This window comes from Tachysurus vachellii, chromosome 1 (assembly GCF_030014155.1).
Source record: "Tachysurus vachellii isolate PV-2020 chromosome 1, HZAU_Pvac_v1, whole genome shotgun sequence".
NCBI classification, from domain to species: domain Eukaryota; kingdom Metazoa; phylum Chordata; class Actinopteri; order Siluriformes; family Bagridae; genus Tachysurus; species Tachysurus vachellii.
Window position 1 is genome coordinate 22,036,311 of NC_083460.1, and position 12,742 is coordinate 22,049,052.

The 12,742-nt window shown below is 40.5% G+C and overlaps 1 protein-coding gene across 1 annotated transcript in view; it reads left to right on the plus strand.

Annotated features, from left to right (window-relative positions):
- The window catches only part of LOC132850608 (cytoskeleton-associated protein 5-like), a 19,771-nt gene extending 8,638 nt beyond the window's left edge, over positions 1–11,133 (plus strand). The window contains exons 20-43 of the mRNA XM_060877256.1: positions 4–129; positions 228–367; positions 543–717; positions 817–930; positions 1,119–1,247; positions 2,185–2,379; positions 2,468–2,597; positions 3,097–3,179; positions 4,373–4,483; positions 4,680–4,829; positions 4,927–5,130; positions 5,525–5,660; positions 6,122–6,315; positions 6,410–6,585; positions 6,847–7,017; positions 7,439–7,547; positions 7,766–7,939; positions 8,119–8,309; positions 8,435–8,507; positions 9,231–9,419; positions 9,526–9,627; positions 9,817–9,859; positions 9,981–10,105; positions 10,794–11,133. Of these exons, the coding sequence (XP_060733239.1) occupies positions 4–129; positions 228–367; positions 543–717; positions 817–930; positions 1,119–1,247; positions 2,185–2,379; positions 2,468–2,597; positions 3,097–3,179; positions 4,373–4,483; positions 4,680–4,829; positions 4,927–5,130; positions 5,525–5,660; positions 6,122–6,315; positions 6,410–6,585; positions 6,847–7,017; positions 7,439–7,547; positions 7,766–7,939; positions 8,119–8,309; positions 8,435–8,507; positions 9,231–9,419; positions 9,526–9,627; positions 9,817–9,859; positions 9,981–10,105; positions 10,794–10,997 (3,444 nt within the window). The 3' untranslated portion in view covers positions 10,998–11,133. The remainder of the gene's footprint in view (positions 1–3; positions 130–227; positions 368–542; positions 718–816; positions 931–1,118; positions 1,248–2,184; positions 2,380–2,467; positions 2,598–3,096; positions 3,180–4,372; positions 4,484–4,679; positions 4,830–4,926; positions 5,131–5,524; positions 5,661–6,121; positions 6,316–6,409; positions 6,586–6,846; positions 7,018–7,438; positions 7,548–7,765; positions 7,940–8,118; positions 8,310–8,434; positions 8,508–9,230; positions 9,420–9,525; positions 9,628–9,816; positions 9,860–9,980; positions 10,106–10,793) is intronic.
- The last annotated feature ends 1,609 nt before the right edge of the window (positions 11,134–12,742 follow it).

Sequence of the window (12,742 nt, forward strand, 5' to 3'; positions counted from 1 at the left end):
TAGGCTGTGAGAACTGCTGCCATTTCTCTCCTGGCTGTGATGTACCTGTACATGGGGGCTCCTCTGCGTCTGTTTTTCGAGGATGAGAAAGCTGCACTGCTTTCACAGATTGATGCAGAGTTTGAGAAGGTTTGAGGTTTTGTTGAGGGTTTAATTCATAGTTTTAATCAAGTTCTAGGATAAAAGCTTAATGTTTATGGTTTTATCCTTCCTTCTTTTGTTACCAGATGAAGGGCCAAACTCCTCCTGCTCCTACGAGAGGATTGTCAAAAACAAACGGGGTGGAAGGTGAGGAGGAAGGTGTTAAAGAGGAAGAACATGACGGAGGCACAGATGTTGTTGATCTTCTGCCTCGAACTGACATCAGGTGAAACCCTTCCCTTGACTTTTTAGCCCTTATGAAGTGCCTCCATGCTGTTCTAGGAAACCTTGCTCTTCTTCTTCCTGCTGTAACCATTTTGACAGAAAATATGATTCTAAAATCTGCATTTAAGACTGGGGTATTGGAGATAATTAACTTTATTTTCAATTTTAATTCTTAGCGACAAAATCACCTCCGACATGGTGTCAAAAATCAGTGACAAGAACTGGAAGATGAGGAAAGAAGGACTGGAGGAAGTCACCGCTGTGATTTCGGAGGCTAAATTTATCAAACCGAACATCGGGGAACTTCCTGTGGCATTTAAGGCTCGCCTTACAGACTCCAATAAAATCCTGGTGAGTTTCACTTCCTATTTTAAACGCACACTTTCCCTCCAAGTATAAACAAGGTAAAGTATGGGGTTGTGGTGTTTTTGGTTTTTTTTTTAAATATAGGTCCAGCAAACTCTCTCCATCCTACAACAGATGGCCACAGCAATGGGTCCTGCCTTGAAACAGCATGTAAAAGGCCTCGGCTTCTCCATCATCACTGTACTCACTGACAGCAAGGTGAACTACACAAATATTGAATAAGTTCAGTGGTTACTGATGGAGATTTTAACTTTTTGTGTACCACTGCACTTCTGTCCCGATGTGAACAATCTTACTAGCTGGACGACTATCAAATTACATAAATGTGTCAAAAGTATTTCAGTATGTATTTGTCTAGAATTGAATTAATCATGTGTCCTTCCCAGAATGCTGTGCGTGCAGCAGGTTTGGCTACGCTGAATGCATGGGTAGAGCAAACCGGAATGAAGGAGTGGCTGGAGGGGGAAGACATGGCTGAGGAGCTGAAGAAGGAAAATCCATTCCTCAGACAAGAGGTTAGTCTTTGATTTATTTACCCAGAAGTCTGTTTGGTGAAGTGCTTTTGGGATTATTTTAAACTGGCTGACCACACACACACACCCACACCCATCAGCCCACACCTCACGAATTTTAGTGCTGACTGCTGATGAACACTCAACACACGACCTGTTTCATCTACGAACAATAAATCTCAGTCTGGTAAAGTCAACAACACTAGCTAATAATGTTAACTAGCACACATGCGCACACACATTTGCCCCTTTACACCAGAAAGAAACTGGTGCCGTTTCGAAGTTGGGTCCACTGGTGGGTCTTCTAAGAACCGGTTTGCCTTTCCATGGGCTAGAGAGCCATCACAGAGCCAAGTCTTACGTCACTGTATATAATGTTATACAGCAACGTTAAAAGTTGGCGGAAGTTGCTTTACTGTTAATGCTCATGGCTTTTCGAACCTACATTGGCATCCAAATGCGGCGAATTCTGATTTTAAAAATGGTGCTAACGACATTCTTTTGTCTTGTTGGTCACAGTAGCCCCGCCCACAGCCCCTGACGCAAGCAGTTCTTAAGTCTAAACCAGCAACGTTTTGGTGCTACTTATGAACGACTTTTCCTGGTACAGAGCTGGTGCTTTGGCGGTCAAAAAAGAAAGAACTGATTTTAAATTAGGCTCCAAACCAGCACTCAACCTGCCTTGGTGGAAATGGGGCAATTGAGAGAGAGAGAGAGAGAGATGCTCAATAAGTCCTCTTTTTCCTTAACTGTGCTGAGATTGAGGCTTCATCAGTGACTTGCATTCATTATTTAAAGCCACTTTGTAAACAATGTCTATTGAAGCACTATACAAATAAACCGGAATTGAATGTGTGTAATTAGTGTCTGAGTGCAGCTTCTTAGTTGTGAAGTCTAATTGGTGTGTTGACCTTTCTTTTTCTTTCATGTATTTGTCTAGCTATTAGGATGGCTGGCTGAAAAATTGCCCGCCTTGCGCTCCGTTCCCTCGGATTTTGTTCTGTGCGTTCCTCATCTCTACTCCTGCTTGGAAGATCGTAACGCAGACGTGAGGAAAAAAGCCCAAGATGCACTTCCTGTGTTCATGATGCACTTGGGTTATGACAAGATGAACAAAGCTGCTGCTAAGCTCAAGGTATGTATGGATTAATAAATCATGAATTATTATTATAAGCCAGTTAAAGTTTTTATAAAGAGATTTTTGTAATGTTGGTCTTCTGTAGCCGGCATCTAAAGACCAGCTTTTTGGCTTGTTGGAAAAAGCTCGATCTGCCATGCCTGCCAAACCTGTAGCACCAAGTAAAGCACCACCTGCTGCTACCAGCAATGTGAAACCTGCTGCAGCTCCTCCAGGTTGGTGGCTTCATGCATACAAGCTTTGACTTTCTCACTTTTTTGTCAGCTTGTAATACTAGTTTAAAGATTTCTGCATGCCTGATTTTGCTCAAAATGGGGTTCCAATTTAGCCCTGACCTACAAATGCACCCAAATATTTTCTTACCAGAACAATCATTAACATCTGTCTACATATAAAGCACAGGGGGAACAATAAAATAAATACATTTGTACATGTATAATCAGGCTTGGATTTGTGTAACGTGTTGCACAGGGGAAAGTTTGGCTAGTGGAACAGTGAGTGTAGTGAAAAGTGGTGTTTGTAATACAACTGCAACAAAAGTCACCAAAGATGCAATATTCCCTCTGAATCACTAGCTATAGATAGAATTTCAGACTACTGGTTATTCCTCACATAAACCACACAGATGTCGTCAGTCTGAGCCCAAGTCCATTCTGTAATTCATGCTGCTCATTGAAATCGTTTCGTTTTTTTTTTTTTCTCCTTTGTGTCCAGTTCCAGACAAAACCGTTCCAGTGAGTGAACCTCCACCAGCAGAACCCAAAAAGACCAAACCAGCAGCTGCAGCAAAAACTAAAGTGAGTTCACACCTTTCACATGATCAAGACAAGAACATGTGGTTATTTACAGGGTTCCCACGCGTCCTGGAAATCCTGGAAAATTAATGACCATTGTTCCAGTCCTGGAAAACACATGGAAAATGAGAGAAAACATAAATTGTCCTGGAAAAATATTCATCATTTAAAGAACAGTTTACAACTGGTCAAAACAATTAACATTAGTAACAGAAAGCGCTCTGTTCAGGGACACTGAGTTTTGACGGGTTTATTGTTATGCTGTTTAATCTTGCTGTAAACATAAGGCGAAGGCCGGTAACTTATTATAGGTTTACTTATATAAACTTAACAAACACGTTTGCAAATACCGTAGTAGTTCCAAACAAAGCCGGAACAGAACGCTTTTAGCAACATACAATACAGTGGCGTTTCTTTGACTATGCGTTTATTAATGAATCGTTTGTGAAAGTGAGTCAATGACACATTCATAAATACAGTGAGAGAAAGCATGACTTCACCTTACTGTCAAAATCGAAAAAGTCACAGAGAAAAGTGAGGCGTTAGCAGCTCTAGAACAAAGTTTGGAAAACGTGCAAGAGTTTTTAAGCAACTAAATTAAAAAGTTCAAAAGGATACTGTTCATTGGAGCTTAATGCAGTGAATGTTTTGGACAGACAATTAAATGTTGTTTATTCCGTTTGGGAATGCTTCTGCAGTTATTTTTCATAATGGGTTTTTTTTTTTTTTTTTGAGAATGCAGTTGGGGAAGAGGGAAGGGAAAGTTTAACAAGAAGGGCCTTGGCAGTTGTTATAATGTGTTCATTATAATAAATTGAGTTTAACTTCAGAAGCTCTGTGTGTGTGTATCTGGTGTTTTTCTAATTTTATATTTAAGTAATAGCCATAAAGTTGTTTTTAAGACTTCTGGAGAGAAGAACATATTACTTTAGGCCATGAATCTGTGATCCTTGTCTTTTTTTCCTAAATTTGGGAACCCTGTATTAGTAATAGTAATTAGTCAGCAGAAGGCTTAATAAAATTAATCTAGAATAAAATCACTTGCAAGACAAGTTGCATTTGAAATCTTAAACCCCCCTTTTCTTTTTGGCTCGACACATCTAAGCCTTTTTTTTTTTTTTTTTTGTTTTGTTTAAGAAGTATAAACAGGCTCTGAAATGGAGGAAATGCTTCACTTGGGTTTGTTTTGTTTCCAGACTGTCGTGAAGAAATCGTCTGGCAAAGTTGAGGAGGACCGAAACGGTCCCATCTTCATCCTTGTTCCCAACGGGAAAGAGCAACGGATCAAGGAAGAGAAAAATCAAAAGGTCTGTTATATCTTTATAGATGACTCTTTGGCTATATGTGCACTTGGCATGCATTACTGGCATCATGATAGGTTTATTTATTTATAAAACCAATAGGCGGCTGTCAGGAACTGCTGAATGTGTGAATATGTAGCTGGTCAGTTGATTTTCAGGGGATTTGCACAGAGCACACCTCGATGTTCCTGTGTGTATACAGGTGTTAAAGTGGAACTTTTTAACCCCGCGTGAGGAGTTTGTTGATCAGCTGAAGAATCAGATGGGTTCATGTGTAGCTAAATGGCTGATGGAAGACCTCTTTCATGCGGATTTCCAGAAACACATTAAGGCAATCGGCACCATGATGGAGGTGAGTCCCAGTCCTGTGTGTTGTCAGTGGTGCACGCTGTTAATCTTCAGCTGCATTTCATATGAACTGTAGCTGCTATAATGTGCTGTTTCTTTAGCACCTAGAGGCTGAGAGTGAGGCCACAGTCAGCTGTCTGGATCTGATCCTGAAGTGGTTCACGCTGCGCTTCTTCGATACAAACACTAGCGTGCTGATGAAGGCTCTGGAGTACCTCAAGCTCCTCTTTGTCACCCTCAGTAACCAGGACTACCATCTCACCGAGCACGAAGCTACGTTGTTCATACCGTACTTCATCCTTAAGGTAGAAATGCTTTTGTTACCATCAATTAAAGCAAAAACTAATGAACCACCACATATAGGTTTTATCTTGGAGAAGTTCTTCGCTTTCTTCACTTCACTAAACCATCACTCTGTATGCACAATGATTTGAATTTAGTCATATCTTTGTACAGATTAATTACTGTCTTTAGTTATTCTTTACATTTGTGTTCATGTACTGTTGCTTTTCCTTTCCTTTAAGGTGAATGAGATTTATGATTATTCTAGCTGCACCGCTCATTACAAAGTCTTAGCTTCTAGTTTTTGATTTCTGAGCTAAATTAATATACATGTGAGAATTTTTTTGAGCGTCACATTTGTAGTCTATGAACCGCAGGTCTGGAAAACCTCTTCTGAAAGCCGACTCTCTATTTCAGACGGGCGAGCCCAAGGACGTGGTGCGTAAAGACGTGCGCAACATCTTTAGCCTTCTGCGCAAAGTTTACCCAGCTAGCAGAGTCTTCCCTTTCCTCATGGATGGCACCAAGTCTAAAAACTCCAAACAGAGAGCTGGTAAGTGAATCTTCGCTCTGTGTGGGTTTCATTTAGCGTAGTCCTGCGCTGCAGTTCTTACTGCTCAGGAGTCGTTCATTTCCTCAGAATAGCTGTGAATGGATGAGGGGCAGGGTTTCATTTATTTAAATTGTAAACACTGCTTGAATTTATCTAATGGGAAATTTTCTACCACATGAAAATCCTGTGAATGAATCTTTTGGACTCAATTTGTTTTACATTTCAAATTTTATTTGTCAGGTACACAATAATACACAGTATGACAAGTGACAATGCTTTGTAGGACTGTCCAATATAAAAATAGCCAATACAAGTGAAAAGAACAGAATAAAAATAAGACAGGTGAACACAATACAAGAAGAAAGAAATGATCTATCAAGTATACATGTGTACAATCAGAAAATGAGGTTAATCCTGTTGTCATTCACACTGACTTGCCCTTCTTTTGGCTTGACCTGCAGAGTGTCTGGAGGAGCTTTGCTGTCTTGTTGGACTGTGTGGAATGTCCGTTTTCCAGCAGACGGCGGCGAAATCTCTGCGTGAAATTGCTGTTCACATCGGCGATCGAGACACGTCTGTCCGTAACGCTGCTCTGAATACGGTTGTGGCCGCTTATAATGTCTGCGGCGAGCAAGTGTACAAACTCATCGGCCAGGTCGGGACACTTCTTTTTTTTTTTTTTTTTTAATTTGTGTGCTTGTGTATTATTTTTGAATGTTTCATTAAAGTAATGCTTTAATCTTCTGTAGTTGTCAGAAAAAGACATGAGCATGCTGGAAGAGAGAATCAAGCGCTCTGCTAAGAAGCCCTCAGCCCCCACTGTTACTGTTAATAAACTTCAGCCAGAGGAGAAAACTTCTGGGACGGCTAACGCTAGCCTGCTACGCAAACCAAACTCTGAAGCAGCAGCACCATCTAAGCTGAGGTAGGCTTGTCATTTGTGCTGTGTTCAACTTAACTGTAGTTTGCTTATCATGAGTAGAATCTGTGGTCAGAATCTCCACAAATTGGGCTTCGGTCTTATTCATGGAGTCACATGACACACGAGCACGTTACTGAGACTGTTAATTATTTCTTTTTATTTTCTCCCTCTCCCACTTACCCTGATGTGGCTTCCTATTCAGCCATTTATGTATGCCTGGGGTCTACCATCTTTTATAAACACTATCCAATTTCGGTTCCGCAGTGAGCTCCGACGTCAGAATGCAGCGGTTCAGCAGCAGAGCCCCGCCATACCACGCCAGTTTCAACTCGACCCCAATTTCATCGTGGATCTGCCAGAAGAGCTCATGCCTGACCTTCTGGTGGTGGATACGACCGAATTGTCACCTCTGGAAGTGCCGGAGTTTAAGTTCAAGTAGGTTATGAGTTACAGAAGAGAAAAGTATAAAGGTGGCCTATGAGCTGATGACGTTCAGGCCTGATCTCTCCCAACACACACCACCTTATTTTCCTCTTTCCATTCGCTGTACTAGCAGGGTTTTATCTGCCTGTACTAATGAGCATAGCTGTGCTGCTGCGTCCACACTAACTGCAGGCTAGCTTCTACATCAGATCGGTTTAGCTTGCAAAACCAGTGTTGGTGTTCTACAACCAACATATTCTGGGCCGTTTCACAAACCCACACATGCCGTTTCAACACACCGCATAAAAATAAAAAAAAAATCAATGTTTAATTTAGAAAGATGTCTCCATGCAGTACAACACAGATTATTAGCATTATTGGTGAAAAATTACTCTTATAAATCTACTTTACTTACGATATCCTTACTCGACAGGTTGCAGTCTGTCTCCAGCAGGATTGAAGAGTCTGCAGCCAGCATTAGTCTGGTCATTTCCCAGGTCGCTAGCTCTGATGTGAAGACCAGCATGCAGGGTCTGTCTAAGGTACAGTAATGTGTCTGTAATCCTGTCTTCTGTACCTTCGATATCTTGCCACGGCAATGTATACCGAGGACTCAAGATGTATGAGTGCTGTCTTTTTTTTATTTTATTTTTTTAGGTGGGAGACATGAAACCAAGTCCAGAGACATAAAATTGTCTATAGCTGATGTACTACTTGAAGTTATAGAGCTGTTCCTTTCATTTTCCTGTCTGAATCTCAGATAATGGAGATTTTGCACAAGGAGAACGAATGGAAGCTGATGTCGGGTCACGTGGACGAGTTCATCGTGGCGGCGCTGATGCAGCTCGGCTTGCAGTCCAGCAGGTTCATGGGGAGTGACGGAACCCACCACATGGAGAAAGTCTACGCCTCTGTCATCGGCTCTCTGAGCTCGGTGAGCTCCTTCACTCTTCCACCCAGTCACGTGTCTCTTAATTATTCCTGAAGTTTTAAAAGTGAAAAATTCTTTTTAAATCAGTTCCATGAGGTTATCATGAACACTGTGTACTATACAATTAATGAGTTTCAAATCTTCAGTAGACCTGCAGTAATTTCCTCTGGATTTGTGTGTAGCTGGTGTTGGCAGGCAGACTCATTCAGGAAGCCTCTCCAGGTTTGCTAAAAAATCTGATTCAGGCTCTGCTCTCACTCACGCTGGACCCTCGGCATCAGCAGAACTCCGGAGAATCTCCAGAGCTCATCCGCTCTATTCACATCCTGCTCTCGACGTTATTCAAGAGTGCTGATCCCACCAACACACTCGGGTACTGCCATTCTGTGGCTAGAACTAATTAGAGCGCAGTATTGAGCTACAAAGGGTTTAATCTTCATCCTGGCCTATTGGTGACACCTTTCTTCCCCCCCCTTTTTCTCGCTCTCTTCTCTCTAGTGCTTTGTTGATGTTATTACAGGAAGCCAGCAACTCGTCTGCATGCCCTGAGTTTTCTGAAATGGTCATGAAGGTAACACTGTCTGCTGTGTCTCTAAATTAGTCCTTAAGTTTTCCTAATGTTTATTTTGGTGCCTAAACCTGTCATATTGTCAATAATTGGCTGGCGCTTCTGCTGGATGTTTGAATCCACAAAATTGGTCAGATGCAGTAAATCTGTTGGTCAGCTGCATTAATAAGAATTAGTGAGCTCATTTCCAGTTTTGACCAACTCTGCAAATCCTGTTGGTCTTGGACATTGAATGGATATGAATCTGTGAGTCTTGTACAGCTCACATGCCTTTGGCTGATTGAGAGTTGCCTCTTATGTTATTTTAAGACCCTGTATGATGGAACAGTTGCACCATGTAGCTGAATGATGTAACTGTATGGAGCAGACATGGGGAATCTGACAGATTGGTATTGTTGTACACTATTCCATCATTCCGTACAAGGTACTAGATGGTATAATGTGGATATTAAATTTGGATACTAAACACTTTATAATAAAGCTCCTTTATGTTAAGTATAGCGTCACATCTTCTTACTATGCTTAATAAAACAAAGTGCATGTCGTTACCAAGAAGATATTAGCCATGTGGTATCCACATTCGCTAACCATGTAGCTTTAGTATAATCCTGAAGAAGCAACAGAACACGTCCTGGGTGATGGACTACATCTGTGACCTTGTAACAGAATAACTTAAGTGGCTTATCAGAGCGACGTTTGATCCGTTTCATGTTTTATCCCTTGCAGTGTCACTGGCGTATGATTAAGCTCCTCCCAGAGAAGATGGAGTTTCTTTACCTGGACCGAATTCTTCTAGACATCCACAACTTCATGAAGGCTTTTCCCAAAGAGCTGCTCAAACAGAAACCTAATGATATGGCACACCGCACTGTCAAAACACTGCTCCATACACTCTACAGACTCTCCGGTCCCAAGGTACAACACTTCCTGCCTCTTTAGAAGTGCTTTAGATCTTGGGTTTAGAATAATGGTTCTGAATTTTTATTTATTTTTTATTTTTTTATAACTTCTGATTTGACAGATTATGAATCATCTGAGTCTGATTGAGAACAGCAGTGAGTCAGAAGTGGAAGCTCATCTGAAGAGGGCAATGAAGCACGCCGTCTCCTCACCGAATCAAGCGGTAAATAAACATTCATGTCTTCTGTGCAGTATAATCCCAGTCTATGAAATACTATTTCAGCTTAAATCATGCAGGATTGCTAAAATAGTGAGACTTATTTTGGAAACCAAAAACTTATTTTATTTATTTTCTTAAACTGCCAAGGATGTAACCGTCATGTTCTTTTCTCTCTCCCTTATCCCATCCCAGAGCAAAGAAACCGTTAGTAAACTGAAGGTCCAGGCATCTGCAGGTTGGTTTATTGAATTTGTTTAATGAATTCTGCTGGGCACATTTAAGCTCTAATCATACAAAGACAATGTAATCACAGCTCTCATTACTTCACTTGTGTGTGCGTTTGTGTAAATAAACAGATACTCAGACTGTCACCAAACTGGCAGCAGCATCGGGCAGCAGCGCTGAATCTCTAGATGTCACTCAGTATCAGGAGAAACTACGAGCTCTGAAACAGATCTTTGGTCTTCAAGGCAACACGAAGGTGCTTTTTTTTTTTTTTTTTTTTTTTTTTTTTTTTTTTTTTCTTCTCCCTCTCTTTCTTCCCCCCCCTCTCTTCACTTTTCTCCAAGTGTTTTTAGCTTTTTGATGAGCGTTGTGCTGATATTTTATTAGAAACATGTTCCATTAAAACCGGAACATGCCTCAGTAATGGCATTTTCAGCCATTCTCTGGTTTTCTCAATGATATTATAAATCATGATGACTCCAGAATTATTGGCCCTCTTTTTATAAAGGTGGAAGAAATGTTTAAGGTTTAGGTGCATGGACTGGGCTGGCCATGCTTTGTCTTTCCTCACTGATCCAGATTTCACTGTTCAGTATAGTTTGGATGATCCATTAACAACCACAATGACTGAATAACAGTATTGATAATAAACAGTACTGACAATATTCCCAGACCCGGAGAAGCAGCTTTTTAGAAACAGAGTATGTATAAAGATAATAACCCAGTCATAGTTTGTTGGCATGCATTTGTAGCTTTATTTGCAGATTTGATCTGTACAATTTGTTCACCCAGTGGTTATGGGAAAAAAATCTAAACAAGAATCTTATTACCGATTTAATAAAATTTTTGGCTTTTATCGTTTAGTCTAAAATTGTTCAATAAAAAAGGTTTTCACTTTACAGTGCAGGATTAAGCTGATTTTAAACAAAAGCAATTTCTCTCAGGTGAACAAGGACCAGTCAAGCCTCCCTGCAGTAAGCTCTAAACCGGCCGCAGCCTCCTCCATGGACATGCTGCTCTCTCAGCTGTCTAAATTGCGCGAGTCTCGGGAACAGCAGGGCAGCGAAAACGTCAAGCCTCGCAGTCCTCCTAGAGACATCAACGAATTCAAAGCAAGGCTGGAGAAGCTTAAAGCCAGCATGCACTGATACTCACACATGTTTTGTCTTACACATGTCCCTGTATTTACTTATTCGTGTTTTTACCTGTACATGTTTGTAATTGTTTGTCTCTTAGCTCCTGTCTCTAAATGTTGACTTTTATATTTGCTCTAAATAAATGGATTTTTTTTTTTTTCCTTGTTTTGTCTAAGCAGGCTGAATTATTTTTATTTTTTACAACCCACCCCACCACTCAAACTAAACTCACACCAGTAGACCCTGTTGTTTTACAGTGATTCACTTGAAGTGGCACAGGAGCAAGTTAGTGCTACACGTATCCCTGCTTCTTTCTCCACATGACCTACACCACATGGAACATTTACCAGCTTCTCAGTTCTCCCGCAGTCCTCTTTACATACTTACCCTGTCGTGTAGTTTTTATTCCCCTCCTCTCATTAATTACCTCTCATTTCTTTTTTGGAGTATTTTATGGCATGGTGTGTCCACCAGCAGAGGGTGCCTTCGTCTCAGCTGTGTTCACATTGGCCACAGAATAAATTGCTTTCCCAGTGCTTGTTAATGCATTTTAATGCAGAATATCTACATTATTATATAGAAAATATATATATTTTAACTTGCCTATAGCATGTTTTAAGTAAATGTAATGTAACAACCACTGAAAGTGCTACCTCCTTAACTAACTCTTTTTTTTTTTTATGACACAAATCTCAGCCACTCTGAGACAAGCTGTTTTTTCCTTGGGTATAAAATGACCTTTAAACCTTAACACTGTCTCTTATGAACGCAGCGTAAGCCTGCTGTGTGGACATCATACTATGTTAATGAGATGTCTTCTGTTCTTTTTAAAAAGTTCAATATGACAAAGATGAAACTAGTACAATCGTCCACATGCTAGGAAGATGAGGGTTGTGATGTTCCCTCTTTCAGGTTTTTGAACATTTCCCACTGAGAAATTTGATATTTTTATGGACTAAGCGTTAGCTTGTCTGTAGCTCCAGCTCTGCTAACACTAGCCATAGCATTGAAGGTGTCTTTGCAAACAGGAAATGAGGCAATGTCTAGTCAGTATATTTGCTCCATGCTTTAGAACAGATGCTCATTAAGTTCTCTGCCTCCTAATCACCACTGGCAGCTATTGTTATTGTTAACATTATTACTGAACTTCCTGTGTGTGTGAAACAACTAATTAGATTATCCCCAAAACTTAATGAGTATTAACTCAATCATAGAATAACGTTTCCTTTGCAATCCTTTTGACTCCATATATCTACAGGCTTTATTCATCAGATTTACAAACACCAACACCATTGTGGCCTCCTGATTGGCTCAAGGTTAGCAGGTGTAAGCAGGTCGCTGGCATATCCACCAATGTACAGTATTGCCGCAGGAGAGACGTGTTTAAATATGGACACCAGTCAACACAACCGTGTTATTAAGCTATCACAATGTGGACCATAAATATGTGAAATTGATATACAGGTATAAGGAATATAATGCATATCTGCTAATATGATCAATTTTGCTGAACATCATGGAAGCAAAAACATACTCATCTTTCTAAAACACCTTTAATTAAACATCTGAATTGACTTTCTTCTGACTTGCACAATATCATCAGCACACACACACACAAAAAAACGACATTTAATCCATCAGTAATGAAAAAAGAAACCAATCACAGGTCTCTGTGGAGCTTTGACTTCATCGAGCACATGAAGTGGTAAACGTGGGGGATGAGTTATTACAGGATCTCAGAGAGTCATCTCTGCAGT